The sequence below is a fragment of the Calliphora vicina genome, chromosome 4, assembly GCF_958450345.1.
Source record: "Calliphora vicina chromosome 4, idCalVici1.1, whole genome shotgun sequence".
Taxonomy (NCBI): domain Eukaryota; kingdom Metazoa; phylum Arthropoda; class Insecta; order Diptera; family Calliphoridae; genus Calliphora; species Calliphora vicina.
In genome coordinates this window covers 112,342,793-112,368,784 of record NC_088783.1, presented here as the reverse complement: position 1 = coordinate 112,368,784, position 25,992 = coordinate 112,342,793, and the positions used below count along the sequence as shown (strand labels likewise).

Sequence of the window (25,992 nt, the reverse complement as noted above, 5' to 3'; positions counted from 1 at the left end):
TATAATCAAGTCAATATTTGCTTTTAAACAGTTGGTCTCATTGTTATTAAAGTCTTTATAGTTTGAGAATCACTGTTGTTTACTCATTTAATAATGAAACCAAAGTTTATAGTTTGAGAACTACTGTTAATGCTCTTAGAATTCAAGAGGATTCTTTTGTTTACTTCCTTGTGAGGGAGTAATGTTGTTGTTGTTTACTTTCTTTAAAAATGGATGCCGCCAGCTTGTTATTAAGGTGTTACACAAGTAGCGGTTTTTAAGAAACACTTTAAAACAAGTAAAATGTTTGTGTTTGATATTTATTTGTAAATTTTGTTAGAAAATTCAATAAAATTAAGATATTTATGCAATTTTAATTATGTTTTACTGAATTTTTGTCTGCCGTGTATTTTTTTTAGCGGTTTTGTAAAAATTTGTTAATTTTTTTTCTTTTTTAAATTATGTTGGCCTCAATTTTAGTTTGTTTATTAAATTTTTCATTTGTTGCATTAAATATTACAGAATTTTTATATAAATTCTAAACTTTAATAAGCCGTTTAATAAGATTTTTTAGAAATTTAGCTTAATATTTCTTTTGGCCTTTTAAGTTTTAAATATTTCCTCTATAATTTTAACATAAACATTGAGCATTGTTCCTCTATAAATACAAAGAGTGACGAAAACAATAGAAATTTATTAAAAAAATATAAAAGTTGAAAATGTTTTTAAAAGTGTTCGTTTATTTTGTAAAGAAAATCTAAATATTTGAAATTTCTTAAATTTTTTTTAAGAAAATTTGAATTTTTTTCAAAATTTTTAATTTTTTAAAGAAATTTTTTCATATTTTATTAAAGAATTTAATTTCTTTAATAAAGAAGTTTTTGAAATTTTCAAAAATTTCCATTGCTGCCTCTCTTTGTTTAATTTTTTTTATATAAATTTGTTTTTTCTGTATTTTTATTTTCTTTCAATTAAATTTTTTTTATTTTAATTTCTTTTATAATTCTTATTAGCTGAAATTTTATTCACATAAGCCACAATTTACACTTAAATTTAATATTTTATTAATTTATATTAAAATAAAGAGAAAAAAACTTAAAAAATATTTAATTTTAAATAATGTTTAAAGAAATTTTAGTCTTGTCAATTTGTCATGCAATTAAGTACCAATTTTATAAATAAATTTTAAGTTAAAATGTCAAGATGAATTTTATATAGAAATTTTAAGTCATGTTTTGCAGTCTTTCCCAAAAAAAATGGAATAATTTTTATAAATTTTGTGAAAAAAATCTGCTCTCAGTAACAGCCTCTCAATATTATTTCTTCAATTTATTTTATAACATTTGTTTCAATAATTTACATTATTTTCATAAAAAATTCATTATATTCGTTTTGATTTTAGTTTTATTGACTGACCTTCACTTAAACAAGTGATTTTACAGTTTGAGGGTATCTGTTTTGATTTAGTGCTTTCTTAATGTTACAGTTTGAAAAGCCCTGCTCATTGGTTTGAAGGAGAAAAGGAGAGAGAGCATGATTACACGTTTTATTGCACCTCTTTTGTTTACATTTACAAAGGAAACAAGTAACTTGTTGTTGCTTTGAATTGATTGTTTTGATTTTGCGTTTAATGAGAGAGGGAGACAGAGAGAGCATGATTTTACTTGTGTTAATGTAGCAGTAATGTAAAGCAATGTTTGTTTTGTTTACTTTTATGCTGCCGGGTTGTATTGTTTGTTGTTGTTTAACCTTTTAAATATTGTTTTGGTCGATTAAGTCCAGCTTTCTATAATTTTTATTATTATTTTAAGATTTTTGTAAATAATTTCAAATGTTTAAGAGGGAAATGCTTTATTAAATATTCTTTTAAATTTTATGTAAAATTTTTTCTAGCAATTCCCTTTTTTAATAAATTTAAACCCGTTTAAAATTCTTAAATTTGAACTTTTCTTTAGAAAGAGTATTAAAAACTTGTCATGGTTGTACGAACTAAAAATTTTCTTAAAATTAAAGCAATCTTTAAGCTTACGTATTAATTTAACTTAAATAAATGGCATGTTATTTATATGAAACTTATTATTAAAATTAAAACTATTTCGAAAATTTAAAAATAATATTCAATTATAATTAAGGCATTTTTAAACTAAAGAAATTTTGTTCAATTATAAATCCAGACCTTTCTTTTTAAACATTTTTTTTGTACATAAAACATTTGGAAAGGGCCAAGATTTTAATACTACATTTAAGTTTTGTTTTTTTCGTTTAAATCATTAACTAATGAGGAATTTCTTTAAAACTAAGTTAATTTATAAAAAAAAATTAAAAAGTAACTTAAAAATGTAAATACATATTTCATTTTCGTTCATTATTACACATCAAAGTTTATATAAATATGTTTACCATATATAAAGTTTTCTTATATAAGTATATTTATTAATCCAAGCATATTTATTCCCAAACTGTAAGAAAAATCTAAAGATTTTTCTATATTTTTTTTTATAATGTTTCGCCTTATTTTTCATCTCATATAATGTTATGGTTTTAAACTGCTGAATTTTTGCCAATTATTTCACCACTTCGTGAATGTACAAATTTGCCATCGAATTCAATGGTGGAGTTTTGTTTTATACTGCCAGTGGGCGTTTGTAGGGGCTGCTTTTCATCTCTGTGTAAATGGAGAGAAAGAAAATAAAATTTATTTATGAAATATTTTGAAATAAAATTGTTAAGTGTTAAAAAAAATGGTTGCTAACTAACTAATTTCTACAAATATATTAAATTTACAGTTTTTGGTTTCAATTCGAATGTCACTCTTGAACTTTATGATCCTTTGGCTTGGTCAAAAACGTTGGAACTTGGAAATTATTCCCATTTATAGGCTAAAATTTTACATTTCCATGATCCACTGAATAAATGGCTCGATTCTGCGGAAAAACATTTCGGAAACATATCGTTTCTCTTAAAAACTCATTGCCTTTAAAACATTTTCCATACTCCGAGCTTTCAAGGCAAAGCGGATCCTTATATTTTGCACTTCCAGGATCGTCTGTTCAAAAACTTTGAGATATTGATCGTTTCTCTTAACTCCTAGAACATTTCACTTCTCAATGTCTTAAATAAACCAGAACAAAACCCCAAAATTTTGCACTTCCAGAATCTCCAGATAAGGAAGCTCGTTCTTGCTCAAAAGAAACTTAAGATGTTATTTTATTTCATTCATAGAGATGTAGAGATAAGGAAACATCCTCATATTCTTCACTTCCAGGATCCTCTGTCTTCACTTCTCTTCACTTCCAGGAAACCAGTCTTAGTTTGGGAAACAAAATGTCTCCTTAACTCCTAGAACATTTCGCACCTCAATGTCTTAAAAGAACAAGAACTAAACCTCCAAAATATTCAGATAAGGAAGCTCGTTATTGCCCAAAAGAAACTTAAGATGTTATTGTATTTAAAAGATAAGGAAACATCCTCATATTCTTCACTCCTCTCCACTTCCAGGAAACCAGTCTAAGTTTGGGCAACAAAACGATTCGCTTATCCTCAGAGCTTTAAAGATGTGAAATAATCTTGATCTTTTGCACTTACTGGATTTGTGGCTGCTCGACCCCCTCCTTCAAACTCCTTGTATTTGGAACATTTATCATGCTCAGCACTTTAAACACGAGTAAGAATTCTCCAAATTTGCTCTTCCAGGATTCAAAAGCCTCCGAATAATTTCGAGATATTAGGAGATCAAATTTTAAAAAGACTCCGAAATCTATTATCTTTAAAAACTCCTCTCACTTTCAGAGTTCAAAGAAACAGGAAGGAAAAGGTATCAAATAGAAGAGAAGAAGAAGAATGTCTCAATAATGTTACGTTAATAGTTCATCAACAAGAGGAATAGCTTTAAAATCTTCTAATTAAATGTGCAAATCTGTGCAATGGCCTGTATTTCCTAAAATCTCCTTATATTTACCAAATCTTTCACACTCAAAGTTTGAAAAGATGCAGAAGAGGAGACATCCTGGATTATGAAGGAATAATTTATCAAATATAACAAAAATTACAGGTTGACTGAAAAGATTTATTTATATTTGGGGTTTACATAACCAATAGACTTTGAAAGCTAAACCTTTAGTTTAAAAAAAGCCAACGATTTGCAATTTTCATTATCACTAAACTTGGAAAATTGAACTAGAAGTTCAAAAACACTAGGACTAAACGAAATCCAGGATTTAAAAGTCTGAATTTACAATGGAAAAGATGAATAATTGGTAGTACTGGAAAAATTGAATCAGATTTGGAGCTTCCTTGATCTCCAGAACTTGAAAAATAGACTTGGAGTACAAAAGAAGGATGAGGAGACATTCTGGTTTAGGAAGCCAGAATTTACAATGAAGAACAGCAAGGAATGACTTGATGTTTAATAATCAATCCTTCGCCATAAGAATTCCTTATGTTTAGAACTCCTATGCTCCTGGAAATTTGAAAAGATGACAATATAGAGAATATCTGCATAAGTAGTTGATTCGACCGAAGAAACTCTTTAAGAATTAGATGAAAAACATCTTTCTAATGACTATGATTGGAATAAGAATGTCTTTCTTGCTAAACCTAGACTAGGAAAGGTCACCTTATCCTTAAATTCTGTATTTCAAAGATCATCGAAGTTTTAGAAGATGTGGTTGTTGAATTGCTGAGTCTAATAGCGAAAAACTTCAAGAATTAGAAGAAGTACATCTTTCTAATGACTATGATTGGAATAACAATGTCTTTCTTGCTTAGTCAAGACTAGGAAAGGACAGCTTATCCTTATATTTAGAATTTTAAAGATCCTCGAAGTTTGAGAAGATGTGGTTGGTGAATTGCTGAGTCTAATAACGAAAAACTTCAAGAATTAGAAGAAGTATTTCTTTCTAATGACTTTGATTGGAATAACAATGTCTTTCTTGCTTAGTCAAGACTAGGAGAGGGCACCTTATTCTTATATTTAGGATTTCAAAGATCCTCCAAAGATTCCTAGAGAATATCTGCATAAATACTTGATTCTACCGAAGAAACTCTTCAAGAATTAGAAGAAGTACATCTTTCTAATGACTTTGATTGGAATAACAATGTCTTTCTTGCTTAGCCAAGACTAGGAAAGGGCACCTTATCCTTATATTTAGGATTTCGAAGATCCTGGAAGTTTGAGAAGATGTGGATGTTGAATAGCTGAGTCTAATAACGAAAAACTTCAATAATTAGAAGAAGTATTTCTTTCTAAGGACTATGATTGGAATAAGAATGTCTTTCTTGCTTAGCCAAGACTAGGAAAGGTCACCTTATCCTTATATTTAGAATTTCAAAGATCCTCGAAGTGTGAGAAGATGTGGTTGTTGAATTGCTGAGTCTAATAGGGAAAAACTTCAAGGCTTAGATGAATTACAGTTTGAGAAGCTGACAATACAGAGAATATCTGCATAAATACTTGATTCTACCGAAGAAACTTTTCAAGAATTAGATGAAAAACATCTTTCTAATGACTTTGATTGGAATAACAATGTCTTTCTTGCTTAGCCAAGACTAGGAAAGGGTACCCTGTCCTTATATTTAGAATTTCAAAGATCCTCGAAGTTTGAGAAGATGTGGTTGTTGAATTGCTGAGTCTAATATCGAAAAACTTCATGAATTAGAAGAAGTACATCTTTCTAATGACTTTGATTGGAATAACAATGTCTTTCTTGCTTAGTCAAGACTAGGAAAGGGCACCTTATCTGTATATTTAGGATTTCGAAGATCCTCGAAGTTTTAGAAGATGTGGATGTTGAATTGCTGAGTCTAATAACGAAAAAATTCAAGGCTTAGATGAATTACAGTTTGAGAAGCTGACAATTCAAGAATTAGATGAAAAACATCTTTCTAATGACTTTGATTGGAATAACAATGTCTTTCTTGCTTAGCCAAGACTAGGAAAGGGCACCTTATCCTTAAATTCTGTATTTCAAAGATCCTCGAAGTTTGAGAAGATGTGGTTGTTGAATTGCTGAGTCTAATAACGAAAAACTTCAAGAATTAGAAGAAGTACATCTTTCTAATGACTTTGATGGGAATAAGAATGTCTTTCTTGCTTAGCAAAGACTAGGAAAGAGCAGCTTATCCTTATATTTAGGATTTCGAAGATCCTCCAAAGATTCCTAGAGATTATCTGCATAAATATTTGATTCTACCGAAGAAACTCTTCAAGAATTAGAAGAAGTACATCTTTCTAATGACTATGATTGGAATAACAATGTCTTTCTTGCTAAGCCAAGACTAGGAAAGGTCATCTTATCCTTATATTTAGAATTCCAAAGATCCTCGAAGTTTGAGAAGATGTGGTTGTTGAATTGAATGAAAAACTTCAAGGATTATGTGAATTACAGTTTGAGAAGGTGACAATATAGAGAATATCTGCATAAATACTTGATCCTATCGAAGAAACTCTTAAAGAATTAGATGAAAAACATCTTTCTAATGACTTTGATTGGAATAACAATGTCTTTCTTGCTAAGCCAAGACTAGGAAATGGCACCTTATCCTTAAATTCTGTATTTCAAAGATCCTCGAAGTTTGAGAAGATGTGGTTGTTGAATTGCTGAGTCTAATAACGAAAAACTTCAAGAATTAGAAGAAGTACATCTTTCTAATGACTTTGATTGGAATAACAATGTCTTTCTTGCTAAGCCAAGACTAGGAAAGGTCTCCTTATCCTTTTATCTAGAATTTCAAAGATCCTCGAAGTTTGAGAAGATGTGTTGTTGAATTGCTGAGTCTAATAGCGAAAAACTTCAAGAATTAAAAGAAGTACATCTTTCTAATGACTATGATTGGAATAAGAATGTCTTTCTTGCTTAGCCAAGACTAGGAAGGGCAGCTTATCCTTCCTTATATTTAGAATTTCAAAGATCCTCGAAGTTTGAGAAGATGTGGTTGTTGAATTGCTGAGTCCAAAAACGATGAATTACATTACAGCTAATATCTCTGATCTCCTTGATCCTCTGAGTTTAAGCGGGCGAGTATGAGGAACAGATCGGGTTTAAATGACAAGCTGAAGGGAAATTCCAAAGCTTCCGTGCCAGACAATGACGTTGACAGTATGAAAATCAAGAGAAGAAGATAGATGAAAGAATAACATATTTGAGGACATGACTCCTTCCTCTTTGGATTATTAGGAAATCCATTGAGGCATGTAAGTGTAGACTTGTTTTTGTCAAATTAACCTTTGACCTCTGCTTTCAACTGTAAATTTAATATATATTTTTTTGCTAAATTCAACATGCTATCGTTTGTTATTATTAGTATTTAAGCTCAACTAAACTAAATTACTTAAAATCTAATTAAACTATTTTAGTAGGATTATTGTAATTAAGGAGTTAATAATTAATAAGTGACATGACATGAGTGATTTGTTAAATGTTTTTAGGATTAGTTTATAGATAATTATATTAAATATGCTGTTAAATAGAGTAGAGAGTTTTTAGCATTGATTGAGTTTTACGTACGATGGTGATGTCATTGGTGATCCACCTAATTTAACGGGTGGAGGTAAAGGTAACGGTGATGGTGGTGGCTCCTTAACCAGCTGGCCACTGCAATAAGGTAGCGGGAAACGCCAACCATAAAGACTGCTTGGTTAAATTTGTGATATTTTTTGGATTTGTTTTTGAATGGTTTGATTTTTTTGTTTTTTATTTTGTATGTTACGATAAATGAATTTTGGATTTAGAAAGAAGTGAGGGGAATAAGGGAAAAATTAAAATAATGTAAATGCATGACAATGAAGGCGAAATAACTTATGCTTTAAAAAGGGGGAAATAATAATAAAATAAATTATAAGAAATAAACAGGGGAAAAGGGGTTTCTTGATTCTATAGAAGAAACTCTACAAGAATTAGATGAAGTACATGTTTCTAAAGACTATGATTGGAATAATAAAGTCTTTGTTGCTTAACCAAGTCTAGGAAACGGCACCTTATCATTATATTTCGAATTTCATAGATCCTCCAAGTTGGAGAAGATGTGGTTGTTGAATTCTTGAGTCTAAAAACTAAAAGTTGTTTTTAGGTCTAGGAATTAACTGCAATAATGAAATATCTGTGATCTCCTTGATCCTTTGAGTTAATTTAGGCGAGTAAGAGGAACAGATCGTGTTAACATGCCAAGAATTTCAACTAGCGAAGCAAAATGTCAAAGCTTCGCTAACCAACAATGACATTGACAGTATGAAAGTAAAGAGATGAAGATAGAAAGAAGCTTTTTGGATTATTAAAAAATCTATTGCTACTTATGTTAAGGAGCTAATAACTAGTGATTTGTTAAATGTTTTTAGGATTAGTTTATATAAAAAACTATAAAATATTGAAGGAGTTTTACGTACGATGGTGATGTCATTATTGATGATCCACCTAATCTAAGGGGAGGTGGACTAGGTGAGGGCTCCTTAACCAGCTGGCCACTGCAATAAGGTAGCGGAAAACGCCAACCATAAAGACTATGATGATATTTTTGATTTTTACGATAAATGAATTTTGAATAGAATTTTGGATTTCGAAAGAAGATGGGATATAAGGGATTAAAGGAATATAATGTGAATGCATGACAATGAAGGCTAAAAATAACTTGGGATTCATAAAGGGGATATAATAAAAAACTAAACTAACTAAACTTAACTTTAAAATTAAGAAATTAGTATGAAAAGGTTTGAAAATGGGAAATAGGTTTTTTCTTTAACAAAAGAACATTATTTAATATTGCACTAGTTTTTGTTTTTCTTATTAAAAATTAAAACCAAAACTAAATTAAAAAAAAAATAAATTAAAAATTAAAACTTAAACCAATGTTAATGAATTACGATTGTTTAGAAACGATTTGGGTCGCAGAAATACCCAATGATAATTTAAATCCTGATTAAGGGCTTTCACTTTGGTTAATTTAACACTTTTTTTTTTTTTGGTTAAAAAGATAAAAAAAAATAATTTTTAAATTCAATTTATTTATTTAGTGCAATATTAATATGATCTTAAATATTAGTTTATAAATTTACTAAATTGAAAAATCAAAAAAAAAAAAAAAATAATCTTAAGCTTACCTGCCCAATTTGGCCTCCTCATCAATTTCCGAAGGAGATCGTTTGGTGCGCCTGCACATGCTGGCCATAACACCCATATTAATGGTTATGCAGCACAATAAATCTACTATAAAAAGTAACAGCAAAACACCACCCACTGCTATGCCCACTATGGAGGCTGAGGAAAGCACCTGACGTTCAGCCATTTGTATGACATCAATACCTAAATAAGGCAAATAAGAAAATGTTAATTTTTCAAGTTTTAAATGTAATAAAGTAGTTTTTTTTTAACTAAGTTTAAAAGGGGGTTTTGGGGGTAAATCATACTGCTTAACAATGTTGTATCTAAATTTCTAAGTTTTGTCTTTCACTTTAGGTGATTTGTTTTTTTTTTTATACATAATGCTGTTGAAGGCTTATTTTAGAATTGGTTATGGTTTTTTTGTTTTTTTTTTAAAAAGAAAATTTCATGAAAATATTTAAAATCTTGCAAAAATTTAGTACCAAATCAAATTATTAACATTTAATTTTTTTTTTTAAATTTTATGGTCCTTTCTAGTTTAAAGTCTGGTTCTATAGTTTATTTTTAAAGCAAAAAATTATATTTCTATATTAAATGTGCTTAAATAATGAAATTCTTTGTATTTTTATTAATTTCCTTATTATTTATTTAATTTCCAGTGTATTTTGCTTTTTATTGTTGTTATTTTACCCGCTAGCTTTGCTTTTACAGTTATTTTTATGTTTAATGCTTCTTCTTCATCTCTCACTATGTGTAAGTGAATGTTTGTAAATAGAACTGTCATGCACATCTTAACAAACACAGAGTTGCTTTACTAGCAGGGATGTACACACCGCATTGTGTTGAGTTGTGATAGCAATTGAAACTTTCTTTTTTTTAAGTTTTTAATGCTAAATTCATGTATTGAACTAACTTTTAATTATTTTCAATGATTTGATAACTAGTTTAATTGTTATATTTAAAAAATTTTGTTTTAAAATCCTTTTGTATGACGGAAAAGAGTTAAATAAATCTTTAAGAGTTTTCAGAAAAATCTGAGAATTGAATTCAAGCTATAAATAAAGTATAACAATTTTTAGAACAATTTTGTATAATTTTCTCCTAAAAATCTTTAGATTAAACCAATTTTATATACTATAAGCTGTTACAATCAATTGAAATTATGTAATAAATTATATTTTTAACTCGGCCATTATTTCCAAAGCAAAGTGTTGTGTATTTTTGGTTTTATGAATTTTTCACTTGCTAGAATTATATTCTAAAAACTGTTTGGTTTTTAGAGGTTACTCGTTTTTAAATAGTTAAATTAGAAGTCTTCAAATTCTTTATTAATTTACTTTTTCGGATTTTATGTTAATTTTTGTTTGTATTCATCCCGGCTACTATACACAACATTTCTATCAATTCACAGTGAATAACCATTTCGGTATGAGAATTCAAACACAATAAAATAACTGCTAAAAGGTATACAAGAGAATAAACCAAAAGAGAAGTTAAAATGTTACACAAAGTGCGCAGAAATATTTTCTAAACCACACAAATATTTGGTAATTAAATTATAACTTAGCCTAGTTTGAAGTCTCTAGTCCAATCTCTAGTCTGGTCTATAATCTCGTCTCTAATATTGGCTACAGTCTTGACAATAGTCTTGTCTCTTGGCTATTGTCTCCTCTATAGTATTGACTATAATCTCGTCTTTAGTCTTGATAATAGTCTTGTCTATTGTCTTGTCTCTAGTCTTGGCTATACTATCGATTACTGTCTTGTCTCTAATCTCTTCTATAGTCTTGTCTCCAGTCTCGTCTATATTATTGTCTTGTCTCTAATTTCGTCTATAGTCTCCTTTCTAGTCTTGGCTATATTATCGTCTACTGTCATGTCTCTAATCTCGTTTATAGTCTTGTCTCTAGTCTCCTCTGTAGTTCGTATATTGTCTCTTGGCTATTGTCTCGTCTATAGTCTTGGACATGGTCTTGGCTATAGTGCCGTCTATAGTATTGTAATCTCGTCTAGTCTGTTGTATTGTCGGTTCTATAGTCTGGTCTAGTGTATTGTGCAGTCTATAGTCTAGTATATTGTCTAATTTATCGTTTAGTTTTATCTCTTGTGTCTTATTTCATAAATTCCTTTGTTCAATGTTGTAGTGACTCTTAAACTGTAAATCCCAGTTACTTTTAAACTTCAAATCAGAGTTGGGAAATATTAAATTAATACCAAAGCTGGGTGTTGTTAATTGTTATAAGACTGAAGATATTAAAAAATATGTTTTTTATAGTCTACGCTATGGTCTTGTGTATAGACCAGTCTACAGTCTTGTCTAGTGTATTCGTCTATTGTCTAATTTATGGTTTAGTTTTATTCCTTGTGTATTGTTTGTTTTCATCAATCCCCTTGTTGTAGTGGCTCTTAAACTGTAAATCCTAGTGCATCTTAAACTTCAAATCAGAGTTGGGAAATATGAAATTAATACCAAAGCTGGATGTTATTAATTGCTATAAGCCTTATTATTTTTTGGGAAATTTAAACATTCTGAAGAAGTGTTTTATAGTTTAAACATTATAAAGAGGTGGGAGTAATTAGTTTCTATACAAACTAATAGAAAAAATATATAAATTAATAAAATAAAATAATTTTTGTTGAGCTCAAGGTCAAGTCTTTTAATTTTTAACTATTTGCTGATCATGTCATAGTTCAGAAGTGAATAAAATTTAAATTTTTAATAAATTTGAGACAATTTTATCATATTTTAGCCACAAAGCTGGATATTATTAGTTTCTGGGAACGAAATAATTTTTTTTTTGGCAAAATTTTCATTTTTTTTAAATAAAAATTTTAATAAATTTGAGACAATTTTATCATATTTTAGCCACAAAGCTGGATATTATTAGTTTCTGGGAACGAAATAATTTTTTTTTTGGCAAAATTTTCATTTTTTTCATGAAATTTTCTTTTTTTCTTTTTTTGTTTTTTAAATTTTTTTAGCTTAAATTACTAAACTTATTAACTAAAAGCAAACTCCAATATTAATAATGATTTTTGCAATAAAGTGATCTATTTGTTTTATCAAATATTTTTTTTTTTTGTTCTCACTTTTTTACATTTTTGTGTGTGTATGGATTTTGATAATTCAGATGTTTTTTTTTTGAAACAATTCTCAAAAATAATTTACAAATTAAAGTTTAGATATTAAAAAAAAAAACCAACTAAACTAAAATGAAGAAAAATAAAAAAAAGCATAACTTATACAACCAATTTGCAATAAAATTTTCTCAGCAATTAAATCAAAGCAGCAGCATGCAGTTTAGGAAATTTTTTTTTATTTAAATAATATCAAAATAAAAGGACAATTACAAACAACCAATGCAAAAAATTTATATTTTAAAATAAAAAAGAAAATAGTTTAAGCAAATTTCTGTAGGTTTTGGGGGTGAAAGAAATTATTATTAAGAGTTTTTTTAAAAAAAAATATATATACAAATATTAACACAGGCTTTAAGTAGGATGAGGATAGTAAAAAGTAGTTTTAAAGCTTTTAAGAAGTTGAAAAAAAATCATATATTTACAGGGTAGATTTTAATGTAAAGGTGTGGTGGGAGGGAGTTAGGGGTGGTAGAAAAGTTGCTAATTTGTTTTAAGTGTTATTATTAATAGTTTTTTTGGTTTTGTGTTTTTTAAATGTTAGTTTTTTAATATTTATTTAATTTACTAGTGTTTTGTTTTATATTACCTTTTTTTTATTGGTTTAACAGCAATTTTTTTTAACAATTGGCGCTAAAAATTGAGTTTTAGGGGAAAAACATAAAGATATATATAAAACTTAAGATGGGCAATATTTATATATTTTTGATTTTTCCTAATCTGTCAAGTTTTTAAAATATTTTTGTAGATCATTCTTAATTACTTAAAAAAAATTAATATATTTTTCATAAATCACTTTTGTTGGAATTTATTTCCTTTAAAATTTTGTTAAATTATATTTATTTCTCATTATTCTAAGTTATTTTCAAATTTAAACATATTTTTCTCTTAGTATACCTAACAATCATCAAAAGTACCGTTATTATGTCTTTTCTATCATTTCCCTGTGGCTGCCAATTGTTTACAGTTTGAGAAGCATTGTAAAATCTCAGTTTACCAAAAGTACCGTTATTATGTCTTTGCCATCATTTCCCTGTAACTTGAAAATGTTTACAGTTTGAGAATAGTTGTAATCAAGTCTTGTTTACGTTTGTTGTAACTATCCTGCCAGAATTGTTGTTGTACGTTACAGTCTAGTCTCTTTTATTAAGTACACTTGTGTTTATTAAGTTCTTTAACACAAATTCTTTTATTTAATTGTAGTTTTTTATAACTTATTTTAAATTTTACTTAATTTTAATTACGATTTATTAATATTTTCATCTAGTTGTTGTATTTACACTTAATAAATTTTTAATATTTATAAATATTAATGCTAATATTGGTTAAAGAGGCGGGTTTCAATACACACACACACTGTTCAGGAGTTTTGTAAATGGAATGTTTTTATTACAATTTAATCCGGACAGGTCTGTGTAAGTGTGTTTGGTTTTTGTTTTAAGATTTCTCTAACTATAGTTATAGTTTTGTTGTATAAAATTGAACTAAATTTTATTTAATTTAATGGCGGCTGGCTTTAGACGAACAAATATTATTCGTTTATGTTTTGTAAGTAATTTTAATAAATAGTATAAACATTTAGGGGAATTTGGGGGGAGGAGGGGGCTGAGAAGACTAAGTCGGCAGCACAAAGAAACATTTTTTATATATAAAAAAAAAATTTGAACTTTTTTTAATGAAATTCAAATATTTGAAATATTTTTCCATTTTATTTTAAAAAAAATATTTCTGTGTTGCCTTGTATTTTTGTCTTCTTTTTTTATAAATTGCATTTTTAATTTCTCTAATGTTATTTAATTTTATTTTAAATTTATTTTTTTAATTCGTTAAGCCAATTTTTTTATTTTGTTTTTGCTTTAAAATTCATTTATTGTCTTTAACGTATACTTCTAAAACACAACGATTTATATTTTATTTAAAACCAATTTCATTTCAAAAGCATTTATTTAACAATTGTAAACAATATCAACATCAATTTTTAAGTAAATTATAAAATTCTAACAAGATTTTATAAGGAAAATATTTAAAAGTCTTACAAAATTCAGCAACAAATTAGAAAAAATAAATAAAGAGAAAAACTGTTTAAAAAAATTTAAAAAAAATTTATAGAATTTAAAGATTTTTCTCTAAATTTGTTTAAATAAAAATTCAAATTATGAGATTTTTTTGAAAAATTTCAAGATTTTTCTAAAAAAAAAGAAAAAATTTTAAGATTTTTTTAAATATTTTTTTAGATTTTAAAAATTTTCTTCAAATTGAAAGACAAAATTTTAAGATTTTTTAAAATATTTTTTTAGATTTTAAAAATTTTCTTCAAATTGAAAGAAAAAATTTTAAGATTTTTTAAAATATTTTTTTAGATTTTAAAAATTTTCTTCAAATTGAAATTTTAAAACATTTCTAAAAAAAAAATTTTAAATATATTTTTTAGATTTTAAAATATTTTTTTAGATTTTAAAAATTTTCTTTAAATTGAAAGAAAAAATTTTAAGATTTTTAAAAATATTTTTTTAGATTTTAAAAATTTTCTTCAAATTGAAATTTCAAAAAAAAAGAAAAAATTTAAAATTTTTTCTTTCAATTTTCTTCAAATTGAAAGAAAAAATTTTAAGATTTTTTAAAATATTTTTTTAGATTTTAAAAATTTTCTTCAAATTGAAAGAAAAAATTTTAAGATTTTTAAAAATATTTTTTTAGATTTTAAAAATTTTCTTCAAATTGAAATTTCAAAAAAAAAGAAAAAATTTTAAGAGTTATTAAAATATTTTTTTAGATTTTAAAATATTTTTTTAGATTTTTTAAAATATTTTTTTAGATTTTAAAAATTTTCTTCAAATTGAATTTCAAAAAAAAAGAAAAATTTTTTTAGATTTTAAAATATTTTCTTCAAATTGAAAGAAAAAATTTTAAGATTTTTTAAAATATTTTTTTAGATTTTAAAAAATTTTCTTCAAATTGAAATTTCAAAAAAAAGAAAAAATGTTAAGATTTTTTAAAATATTTTTTTAGATTTTAAAAATTTTCTTCAAATTGAAATTTCAAAAAAAAAGAAAAAATTTTTTAGATTTTAAAATATTTTCTTCAAATTGAAAGAAAAATTTTAAGATTTTTTAAAATATTTTTTTAGATTTTAAAAATTTTCTTCAAATTGAAATTTCAAAAAAAAGAAAAAAATTTAAGATTTTTTAAAATATTTTTTTAGATTTTAAAATATTTTTTTAGATTTCAAAATTTTCTTCAAATTGAAAGAAAAAATTTTAAGATTTTTTAAAATATTTTTTTAGATTTTAAAAATTTTCTTCAAATTGAAATTTCAAAAAAAAAAACAAGAAAAAATTTTAAGATTTTTTCAAATATTTTTTTAGATTTTAAAAATTTTCTTCAAATTTTTTCTTTCAAATTGAAATTTCAAAACTTTTCTAAAAAAAAATTTTAAATATATTTTATATATAAAGAATATAAAGATTTTTTCTTAAAAATCTTTTTGAATTTTTACTTTTTATGGAAATTTTAAAACTTATTTCTCAATATTATTTGAAAATATTTTATAAACTTTCTAGAAATTCAATATTTTGTTAAGAAATTATTACAACACATTTTTTATTTGAGTTTCTTGGCAAACATTTTTCATTAAGACTTAATTGTTGAAACCTTTTCGATTTTTCAATCTCAAATCTATTAGTTTTATCAATTATTTTAATAAAATTTTATTTATGTTAAATTATTTGAAGAATTATATGAAATTTTAGCTAAATTTGCTTATTTATAGCGCTTTTGTTTACATTTTTAACAACAGAGTGTTAATTAATAGGTGGCCATGTTTGTTTATTACAAAAACAACTAAATGAGCGAGTTACCGGTATTTTTGTTTTGTTTATATTCCTACTAACAGAGTGTTAAACATGTGGCGGCCAACAACAGAGAGTTAAACATGCTACAAAAACAACTGAATAAACAATGAACCGTTATTTTTTTGTTTTGTTTACATTTCAACTAACAGAGAGTTAAGCAAGAGGTTGCCATGTTTATGTTTAATACAAAAACAACTAAATAAGCCAAGTACTGTTTTTTTTAGTTTTGTTTACTTTTCAACTAACAGAGAGTTACAAAATGAATTATGTTTGTTGTAAAAACAACTAACTAAGCGATTATTAAGGCTATTTTCAATTTGTTTAACATTTTTAAGTAAAAGAAAGAGAAATCTAGGTATTTTCTTTAAATATTTTCCTTATAACTTGGATATAAATTAAATATTAAGCTAAAATGTAATATTTAAAAGAAATTTAAAATTTTTATAAAAAAATTGGGAGGATATGTTTCAGTATATTAGAGTCATTATGTTTTTTGGTTTTATTTGTTGTTGCTGTTATAAACAAACTAACAATTAATATAATATTTACACATAAATATATAAAATTTATACTATATATATAAAATGTTTAGATAAAGTTTTATATAAACTTGTATTTTTTTATTAGAAATTACGTTTTTGTTATTGTTGTAAATTTTTATAAATTATGGAATCTTTGGTAATGGAACAAAAATTCCAAATTTGTTTTGGCAGTGTTTGTAGTTGTAGAAGGGGGTGATGAATAAAAAAAATGAAAATTTTAAATTTTTAAAAAATAGAAAAACAGGGAATTTGATGTAATATAGTGAAATAAGAAATAAAAACATAAAAATTTGTTTCATGTGTAATTGAACTATTATAATTAATTGGTTTTATTTTTGGTTTGTTTTTTCATTAACAATTATTTAAATGCTTTATAATTTATATTATTAACATAGTTTTATTAACAAAATAATATTTTTTAATACTGTGAAAAGTAAAACAGGAATATTTAAGTAACATTTTTATATAAAATTCATGAGTTTAACAAAACAAACAAACAAAAATTTTTTAAATCAAAAATTTAATTTTAAAAACAGATTTCTAAAGAAATTTGTTTAAAAATATTGTTGTTTAGAGATTTTTTACAGCTTAATTGCTAAAAGAAAAAAAAAACAGGACTTATTTAATACACCGTTGACTGTTAAGTTTGTTTTGATTTTTACAATGCTGCCACTGGATGTTGAAGTACAGTTATTAAAGAACTGCTTAGCTGGGGTAAGAGTAAGACAAGCATGCCACACGTTGTTGTTAGCAGTAGTAAATCCTTGCCAGATTGCTGATAACTAAAAGCCGAGTCTTTGGGATAAGGATTATCTGTTAAGGTTGGGTCACACACACATTAATTTAGCAACGGCGCGTTTTAAATTTATTTAATTTTAAGAATTTTTTTTTTTTTTTAATTTAATTTAGTTTTTGGTTTTGTTTTAAGCGTGCCAAAATTATTTAGTTCATAGAAGAAAGAGAGAGTTTATTTTAAAAAAGAGATAAAAAAAGAAGAAAAAAATGGGGAAAAGATACAAAAAAAAACAAGGTTTAAACACCCAATTTTTTTTTCTTTCAGGAAATTTATATGGTTTTTTTATTTAATTATATTTGAGACAGTTAGGTTTAGTAGTGATTTTGAGACTTTGGCTGAGATTAGATCAATCATTGTTATTTAAGGTGTTAAAACAATAAACATAAAAATGTTTTAACGTTTAGAGTGTTAGAGTGTCCTGGTGTCTGTCTACTTTAAGTTAGTTATACATTTAAAACACAAAAAGTGGTTATATAATTTTAACATTTAACAGTAACAAACATTAAAAATGGTAGAAAAGGGAAAATGGGGAAATTTTAAGGAAATTTTTGGGTTTTTCTAAGAGGAAAAAAAATATTTTTTGAAAAATTTTATGGAAACCTGCAGCTAAAAAATATTCTTTTTGTAAAAAATAACAAGATTTTGGTTTAAAATCGAAAAATTTTAAAAATTTAATTAAAGTTAGGGGAAATTTGAAGAGACATTTTTGTTTACTTTCATAATAAATAAAATATTTTTGAAATACTTTGTTTTAGAGAGCCAAATTTCCTTGATTTTTAATAAATAAAAATAATCTGGCTTAAAAAATTATATAGAAAGAGAGAATTTCCAATTTATTTTATAATTTTTATAATATTTTGTTTTAAGATGCCAAATTACCTTGATTTTTAATAAATAAAAATAATCTGGCTTAAAAAACTCTATAGAAAGAGAGAATTTTTAAATTATTTTATAATTTTTAAATTCTTTTAATCGTTAGCTATTAAAATTTTGCTAAATTGTTTAAAAATAGCCCAAAAATCAATTAATTTTCCTTTAATTTTGAATTTTTTTTTGATTTTCTTCATAAATTTTAAGAAAATAAAGCCTAAACTTTAATTTTTATAAAAAACCCCCTTTAAATCATTAAACAATCCATTAAAGTAACCTAGAAACCTTTAAAAATTAATAAATCTAGTAAATAACTGATATTTTTACTCAAAAAACAGTTATATAAATACTCTCCACACCAACAAAACCAACAAAAACATAAACAAAGAGAGGCCACACAAGAAATTAGTGTTTGCCCACAAAGTAACGGGATTTTACAATATTCCTAATACAAACACTTATAAACAAAAATTTTAATAGAAAGAGAGCGAGAGAGAGAGAATATAAAAACATGGCGTTGTATTGTTTATTTACTATTAAAACTAACGGTTGTTTTTGTTGAGAAAAACAAAGTTATAGTGATTGAGATGTTAACAAAAAGTATGATTTAAGTAAACAAAACACAAAACTACACATTTAATAATAAAATTTAACGAATTATTATAGAATTATGGCAACAAAACGAGCAAGACAAGACACACACACATACAGACTTATAAAAAAACCTTATGGAAAAAGAAATGAAAATGCTGATTTAATTAAAAAAGTATAGAGATATTTGTTTTTAAATATTTATTATTATTATTTTAAATATATTCCAAAAAACAAAAAATTATTTATATATATATAAAATAGAATATACAAACGGCAAAAATTCTAATTAAAAAAAAAAAATTAAGACATAATTTATAATAATTATAAATTGAAAAAAAGTAATGATTATTTATATAGAAATTTGAGTTTGAGTTTGATTTTTTTTTTCAAGAATGCACACACAAAAATATAAAACTCAAAAACAATTACATTTTATAATTAATTATTTTTTTTAAAGAAATAATAATACTATATTTATAAATTAGGAAATTATAAAATTTTTTTTTCAGATTTCCTTAAAAATTATTAAATAATTATTGCAATATTAAGTAAACTGTGTAAGTTAACTTAAACCAATTAATTTTTTTTATATTTATAAAAATGTATTTTAATAAAAAAAAGTAAAAAAAAATTTTCCAATTTTCTATTTTTTATACATTTTTTTTTTATTTTTTTATTTAAAAAAAATAAAAATAAAACTAACTTATATTTAAAAAAAAAAGAATTTAATTTAAGAGAAACTGAAAATAATTATAATTTTTTTTTAATTAAATTAATGGAATATATGATTTTTTTTTAGGTTTTCCTATACAAACAAACCTATACATTTTTGTTTTTTAATTTTAATATTTTTTTGATTTCGTTATATTTGGCAGTTGTTGAAATATTTTAATGTTATAAAAATGTTTGTATGAATTTAAACATAAAACAATTTTGTTATTTTGTTTTACTTACAAAAAACTAAAGCAACACAAAAATTATTTATAACACACATGGAAATTTAATTAATTTATATAAAATAAACTTGTATGATAAAATGATTTTTTTAAAAAAAACACACATTTTTTCTTCCATGAATGATAATGAGTTTATCAAGCTTTTAAGCAAATTATAATAAATTGTTTAATTAGTTTTAAAATGAGTTGAAATGTTTTTTTGTTTATGTAATAAATGGAATTTTTATGATTTAAATGTTTGATTTGTGGTTTTTTTTATGAAAATATATATTTAAATTGTTTTATTAATGAAATTCTTTGTTATTTTATATTAATTTCGTTATTATTTATTTAATTTACAGTGTATTTTGCTTTTTGTTGTTGTTATTTTCCCTTTAACAGTTATTTTTATGTTTAGAGCTTCTTCTTCACTTACTAAGCTGTGTGAGTGAAAAGAGAGCCATATTAACATGGCTGCCTACAAACACAGGGTTGCTTTACTAGCAGGGCTGTACACATCACATTAATTTGTGTTTGATTGCATATTAAAGCAATTAACTCATTGTTTTTTTGAAACATGTAAATTACTGCTTTTATTTGCAATCAAAAGTATCCGATTTATTTAAAGGAAATAAACCACGTTTTTAAAAGATAAAAACGTAACAATATTAAGGTATTTTGTGAGAAGTTTTTATATTATATTGCAAACTGAGTGACCATTTAAACTGTTGTTGTACATTTTAAATAAATAAAGATTTGTTACAAATTTTAAACTACTAAACTGCTTTTATTTGCAATCAAAAGTATCCGGTTTATTTAAGGGAAATAAACCACGTTTTTAAAAGATAAAAACGTAACAATATTAAGGCAATTTGTGAGAAGTTTTGTTTTTCTTTTGTAGAATTTTCTCATAAAATCCATTCTTTTTTTAAATTTCCTAATCAAATAAAGCTTTGAAATATAAAAATCTACTATTTAAAGGTCTTTGATTAAACAAAAATTATATTCCACCATTTAAAACTGCATATCGAATAATTTTAAAGAAATCATGAGTTTGATTTATTTTTTTCCCATGAAAAATTTTCTAGATTTTTGGTTTTGAGAATTTTTGAAATATATTCAAAATCATTCAGAACATTTTTAGTTCTAAAATAGTTCAAATAGAACTCTTTTCGATTAATTTTTCAGAATTTTATAATTTAAACTCTTTTTTTAAATTGCTTGATACATAATCCCATATTATTCTTACTTATATTCATAATTCTAGTAAGAATATTGCACAAACAAAGCATAATTATAATTCTGTGGGTTTTTACGGTTACTGTTTGCAACCACTGTCCAGCAGCCCTGTTAGGCTATCAATTTACAGTGAGTGTTTTATACAACTCTGTTTATCTCTTAAACAAAGTTGCCATATGTTAAGTAAGGCACATGAAGCGTTAAATGTTATTGTTTTAACGTTTTTATACAATTAAATGATTTGAATTCAAAAACAGAGTGTAAAAAAACTAAAAGAAATGGAAAAATCGTGAAACTAAATAAATTTAATTAAGATATTAAACTGTAACATTTTAAGGTTAGTGTTTTACAGTTAAACAACTTTGTTTAAAAAAAGTTATGAAAGTGTTTAGACAAAAAGTATTTTATATTAGAAAATTTATTTGAAAAAAGTTTTTAGCAAAAAAACTCTACTTAAAAATGCATGCAAAAATTACAAAAAACTATATAGATAGATTTATCTTATCAAAAAAACAAATGTTTACCATACAAAAATCATTAAGAAACAAATTCAAAGCTAACAGAGATCGAAACAAACAAACAAAATAAAAAACGAAATACACTGAACAAAATAAACTATTTATAGGTCTAAATTTAAAGGTTGTTGATATTGAAAAAAAAGAAAATTATATAAAATAAACTTGGTGTAAACTATTTTTGAAATTATTACCAATCCATTATTAAAAATAAATTTGTTGTTCAAGTTAACTGAATTTTTAGACAAAATTTTGTTTCTTTTTTTCAAAAATATTAAAAAAAAATTTATGTAATGAATTTGTTTTGCTTTTAAGCTGACATTGTGGCTAAAATGCTTAATAATGTTAGGCATGTTGTTGCAGCAATAGCCATGACTGTTGTGATGGTGGTGGTGATAGTAGCAGCTGTTGTTGTAGTTCGTGTTAATGTTATGAAGTTTTTATGTGTAGATGGGGCGGCGGCATTGGCCGAATTAAGACCGGCCGTATACAATAAGGTTCCCAAATTATTATTAGCAGAATCGGACTCACCTCGTGTTGTTTTCATAATGATGGATGCCGGCGACGAGAAGCCAATAATATTGTGGGCACGCAGCTCGATGCGATAGTAGGTGTTGCCACTTAAACGTGTCATTTCATAGGAGGTGCTCTCGACCACATCGGCCGATTGGCATTGGTTTTCCAGTTCATGCCAGGCGCCGGCCATTTTAACGCCCTGTAAAAAAAGAACAACAAAATAAATTATAAATTTCAGTTCATAAGCTCAACTGAAAACTTGGAAAGTCCTGAGATGGTGGCTCAACTAAGACAACGATTGAAGCTCAACTAAGGCTATAGGAAGAGCCACGATTGAAGCTCAACTAAGGCTATAGGAAGAGCCACGATTGAAGCTCAACTAAGGCTATAGGAAGAGCCACGATTGAAGCTCAACTAAGGCTATAGGAAGAGCCACGATTGAAGCTCAACTAAGGCTATAGGAAGAGCCACGATTGAAGCTCAACTAAGGCTATAGGAAGAGCCACGATTGAAGCTCAACTAAGACTATAGGAAGATCCACGATTGAAGCTCAACTAAGACTATGGAAGATCCATGATTGAAGCTCAACTAAGACTACAGGAAGATCCACGAATGAAGCTCAACTAAGACTATAGGAAGATCCATGATTGAAGCTCAACTAAGACTAGGAAGATCCACGATTGAAGCTCAACTAAGACTATAGGAAGACCCATGATTGAAGCTCAACTAAGACTATAGGAAGATCCACGATTGAAGCTCAACTAAGACTATAGGAAGAGCCACGATTGAAGCTCAACTAAGACTATGGAAGATCCATGATTGAAGCTCAACTAAGACTATAGGAAGACCCACGATTGAAGCTCAACTAAGACTATGGAAGATCCATGATTGAAGCTCAACTAAGACTATAGGAAGACCCACGATTGAAGCTCAACTAAGACTATGGAAGATCCATGATTGAAGCTCAACTAAGACTATGGAAGATCCATGATTGAAGCTGAACTAAGACTATGGAAGATCCATGATTGAAGCTCAACTAAGACTATAGGAAGAGCCACGATTGAAGCTCAACTAAGACTATGGAAGATCCATGATTGTAGCTCAACTAAGACTATAGGAAGATCCATGATTGAAGCTCAACTAAGACTATAGGAAGAGCCACGATTGAAGCTCAACTAAGACTATAGGAAGAGCCACGATTGAAGCTCAACTAAGACTATAGGAAGATCCATGATTGAAGCTCAACTAAGACTATGGAAGATCCATGATTGAAGCTCAACTAAGACTATATTAAGAGCCACGATTGAAGCTCAACTAAGACTATGGAAGATCCATGATTGAAGCTCAACTAAGACTATATTAAGAGCCACGATTGAAGCTCAACTAAGACTATAGGAAGATCCACGATTGAAGCTCAACTAAGACTATGGAAAATCCATGATTGAAGCTCAACTAAGACTATAGGAAGACCCACGATTGAAGCTCAACTAAGACTACAGGAAGATCCACGATTGAAGCTCAACTAAGACTACAGGAAGATCCACGATTGAAGCTCAACTAAGACTATAGGAAGATCTAATATTGAAGCTCAACTAAGACTAGGAAGATCCATGATTCAAGCTCAACTAAGACTATAGGAAGATCCATGATTGAAGCTCAACTAAGACTATAGGAAGATCCACGAATGAAGCTCAACTAAGACTATAGGAAGATCCGTGAATGAAGCTCAACTAAGACTAGGAAGATCCACGATTGCAGCTCAACTAAGACTAGGAAGATCCACGATTGAAGCTCAACTAAGCCTATAAAAAGAACCACGATTGAAGCTCAACTAAGACTTTAGGAAGATCCACGAATGAAGCTGAACTAAGACTATAGGAAGATCCACGATTGAAGCTCAACTAAGACTATAGGAAGATCCACGAATGAAGCTCAACTAAGACTATAGGAAGATCCACAATTCTAGGAAGATCCACGATTGAAGCTCAACTAAGACTATGGAAGATCCGCGATTAAAGCTCATTGGTTGTATGGGAAACTGATTCCCCCAAAGTACCACGAGGGATTTAAAATCTTTTATTTTAAAATATATTCGACACCCGCAAGTTTAACATATTCTTACTAAGTGTAATAAAAAAAAATTTCCCACTTACCGGACAGTATTTAACTTGATAGAAATCAATTGGTTCACCATTATCAGCTGGCACGCTCCATCTCAACTCAAAGTGATCGGAATAGGGTGACACGACAACGGGTTCTTCGAAATCATTTTGTTCGGGAGCATGCAATGGTTTGGGCTCCTCGGGTGCTGAACGTTTGGGTGTCGACTGTTGGGTATTCACACCCCATATGCCCAAACCTACCTGATTGCGTGCTGCAAAACGGAAATGATACATGGTCTGAGGCTTTAATCCTTCCACAATATAGGGTGAGTCGGGAGACCAACTGCGATTTTGTGCCGTTGACCAATCGGGATTAATGGCTTCTTTATACTGGGCCGTAAAGGCTGTAATTGGTAAACCTAATTCCGTTGGTGGTCCTCTAATGTCGAAAGTAATACTGGTGGCGGTAAGTTGTTTGGGTACAGCAGCCTCAACAGCATCGGGAACGCGAGCCTCCTTCAATTGCATGTCGTGTTCGGCGGTGCCATGAATATTGGTGGCAATGCACTTGTAAACCGAATAGTATTGACGGGCCACGGGATGTACAATCAAATTACTGCGTGGTCCGGTGCCTTCAATAATCAAATTCTTGTCAAATGAATCCTTGATGGGTTTGCCATTCCAACGCCATTCAATGGTGGCATTGGGTATGCCCATGGCCAAACAACTAAGATTTGCTTTACGTTCCTCCCAACTGAATACGGGCGGTAAACTTTTCATGTGCGAGAAATCTGGTGGGAACTCAACGGTTATGTGGCCGGTCTTGTAGGCCGTCTCACCCTTGTTACGTGCCAGACACTGATACAAACCGTCATCGGTGCGCATAGCACGAGCAATACGCAAAGTACCAGAACTTTCACCCTTATCCTCGTCCATATACTGTTCCAAAACAATGCGGTCATCATCGACCTGCACGCCCGGTGCATACTCGTCCTCGGAACCCCAACGTCTGAAGGTGATCTCGGGTGCTGGACGACCCTTGGCACGACACGTAATCGCTACTTCCTTTTGACTAATGACGGTCGCATTGTACAACTCATAAACCGATGGTCTAATTAAAACATTCAACTTGGTCTTTTTATCCACAACGCCGGCATCGTTTTTCGCTATACAAGTGTACATGCCATAGTCGTCTTGGGTAACGGAATTAATGTTCAACAGACCGGTGAGGGGATTCACTTGAAAACGATCTGCACTGGCCACATTTTGTTGGGTGGCATCTTTGATCCAGGAAATTTCTGGTACTGGCTTGCCAGTAGCTGTGCAATTGGCCGAGAATGGTTTGCCTTCGACTGCTTCCAGAGTGTTGGGTAAGTAGGTGATTTCGGGACGGCTGTAGACTTCGACGCGTATGGTACGTTCCAGGAGTTCACCAGTTTCAATGACAGCAGCACGACATGTATAGATACCATCGTCGGATTCTTGGACATTACGTATGAGCAGACCATGTGTTTGGACCACGTATTTATCGCCGGTGCGGATCTGTCAAGGAAAAGGAGGAAAAAAATACGTTTAGTAAGATTATATTAAAGAAATAGGAAAGTTCTTCTGCTTAAGTCTTTTTGAAAACATCTATAACTTGATTGAAGCTCAACTAAGACTATAGGAAGATCCACGAATGAAGCTCAACTAAGACTATAGGAAGATCCACGATTGAAGCTCATCTAAGACTATAGGAAGATCCATGAATGAAGCTCAACTAAAACTATAGGAAGATCCACGAATGAAGCTCAACTAGGACTATAGGAAGATCCACGATTGAT

The 25,992-nt window shown here is 27.7% G+C and overlaps 1 protein-coding gene across 4 annotated transcripts in view; it reads right to left on the bottom strand.

The window, feature by feature from the left end:
• Positions 1–2,497: 2,497 nt before the first annotated feature.
• Positions 2,498–25,992, bottom strand: part of Fas2 (fasciclin 2) — a 158,961-nt gene continuing 135,466 nt past the window's right edge. The window contains exons 6-10 of one of the 4 annotated variants that reach the window (XM_065510338.1): positions 24,221–25,711; positions 22,083–22,266; positions 9,071–9,272; positions 7,485–7,607; positions 2,503–2,644 (exon numbers count right to left, since the gene is read on the bottom strand). In XM_065510338.1, coding sequence (XP_065366410.1) covers positions 2,521–2,644; positions 7,485–7,607; positions 9,071–9,272; positions 22,083–22,266; positions 24,221–25,711 — 2,124 coding nt within the window. In that variant the 3' untranslated portion in view covers positions 2,503–2,520. Of the gene's footprint in view, positions 2,645–7,484; positions 7,608–9,070; positions 9,273–16,891; positions 17,416–22,082; positions 22,267–24,220; positions 25,712–25,992 lie in introns of those variants that run through there. The other 3 variants (XM_065510335.1, XM_065510336.1, XM_065510337.1) reach the window with 3 other exon arrangements.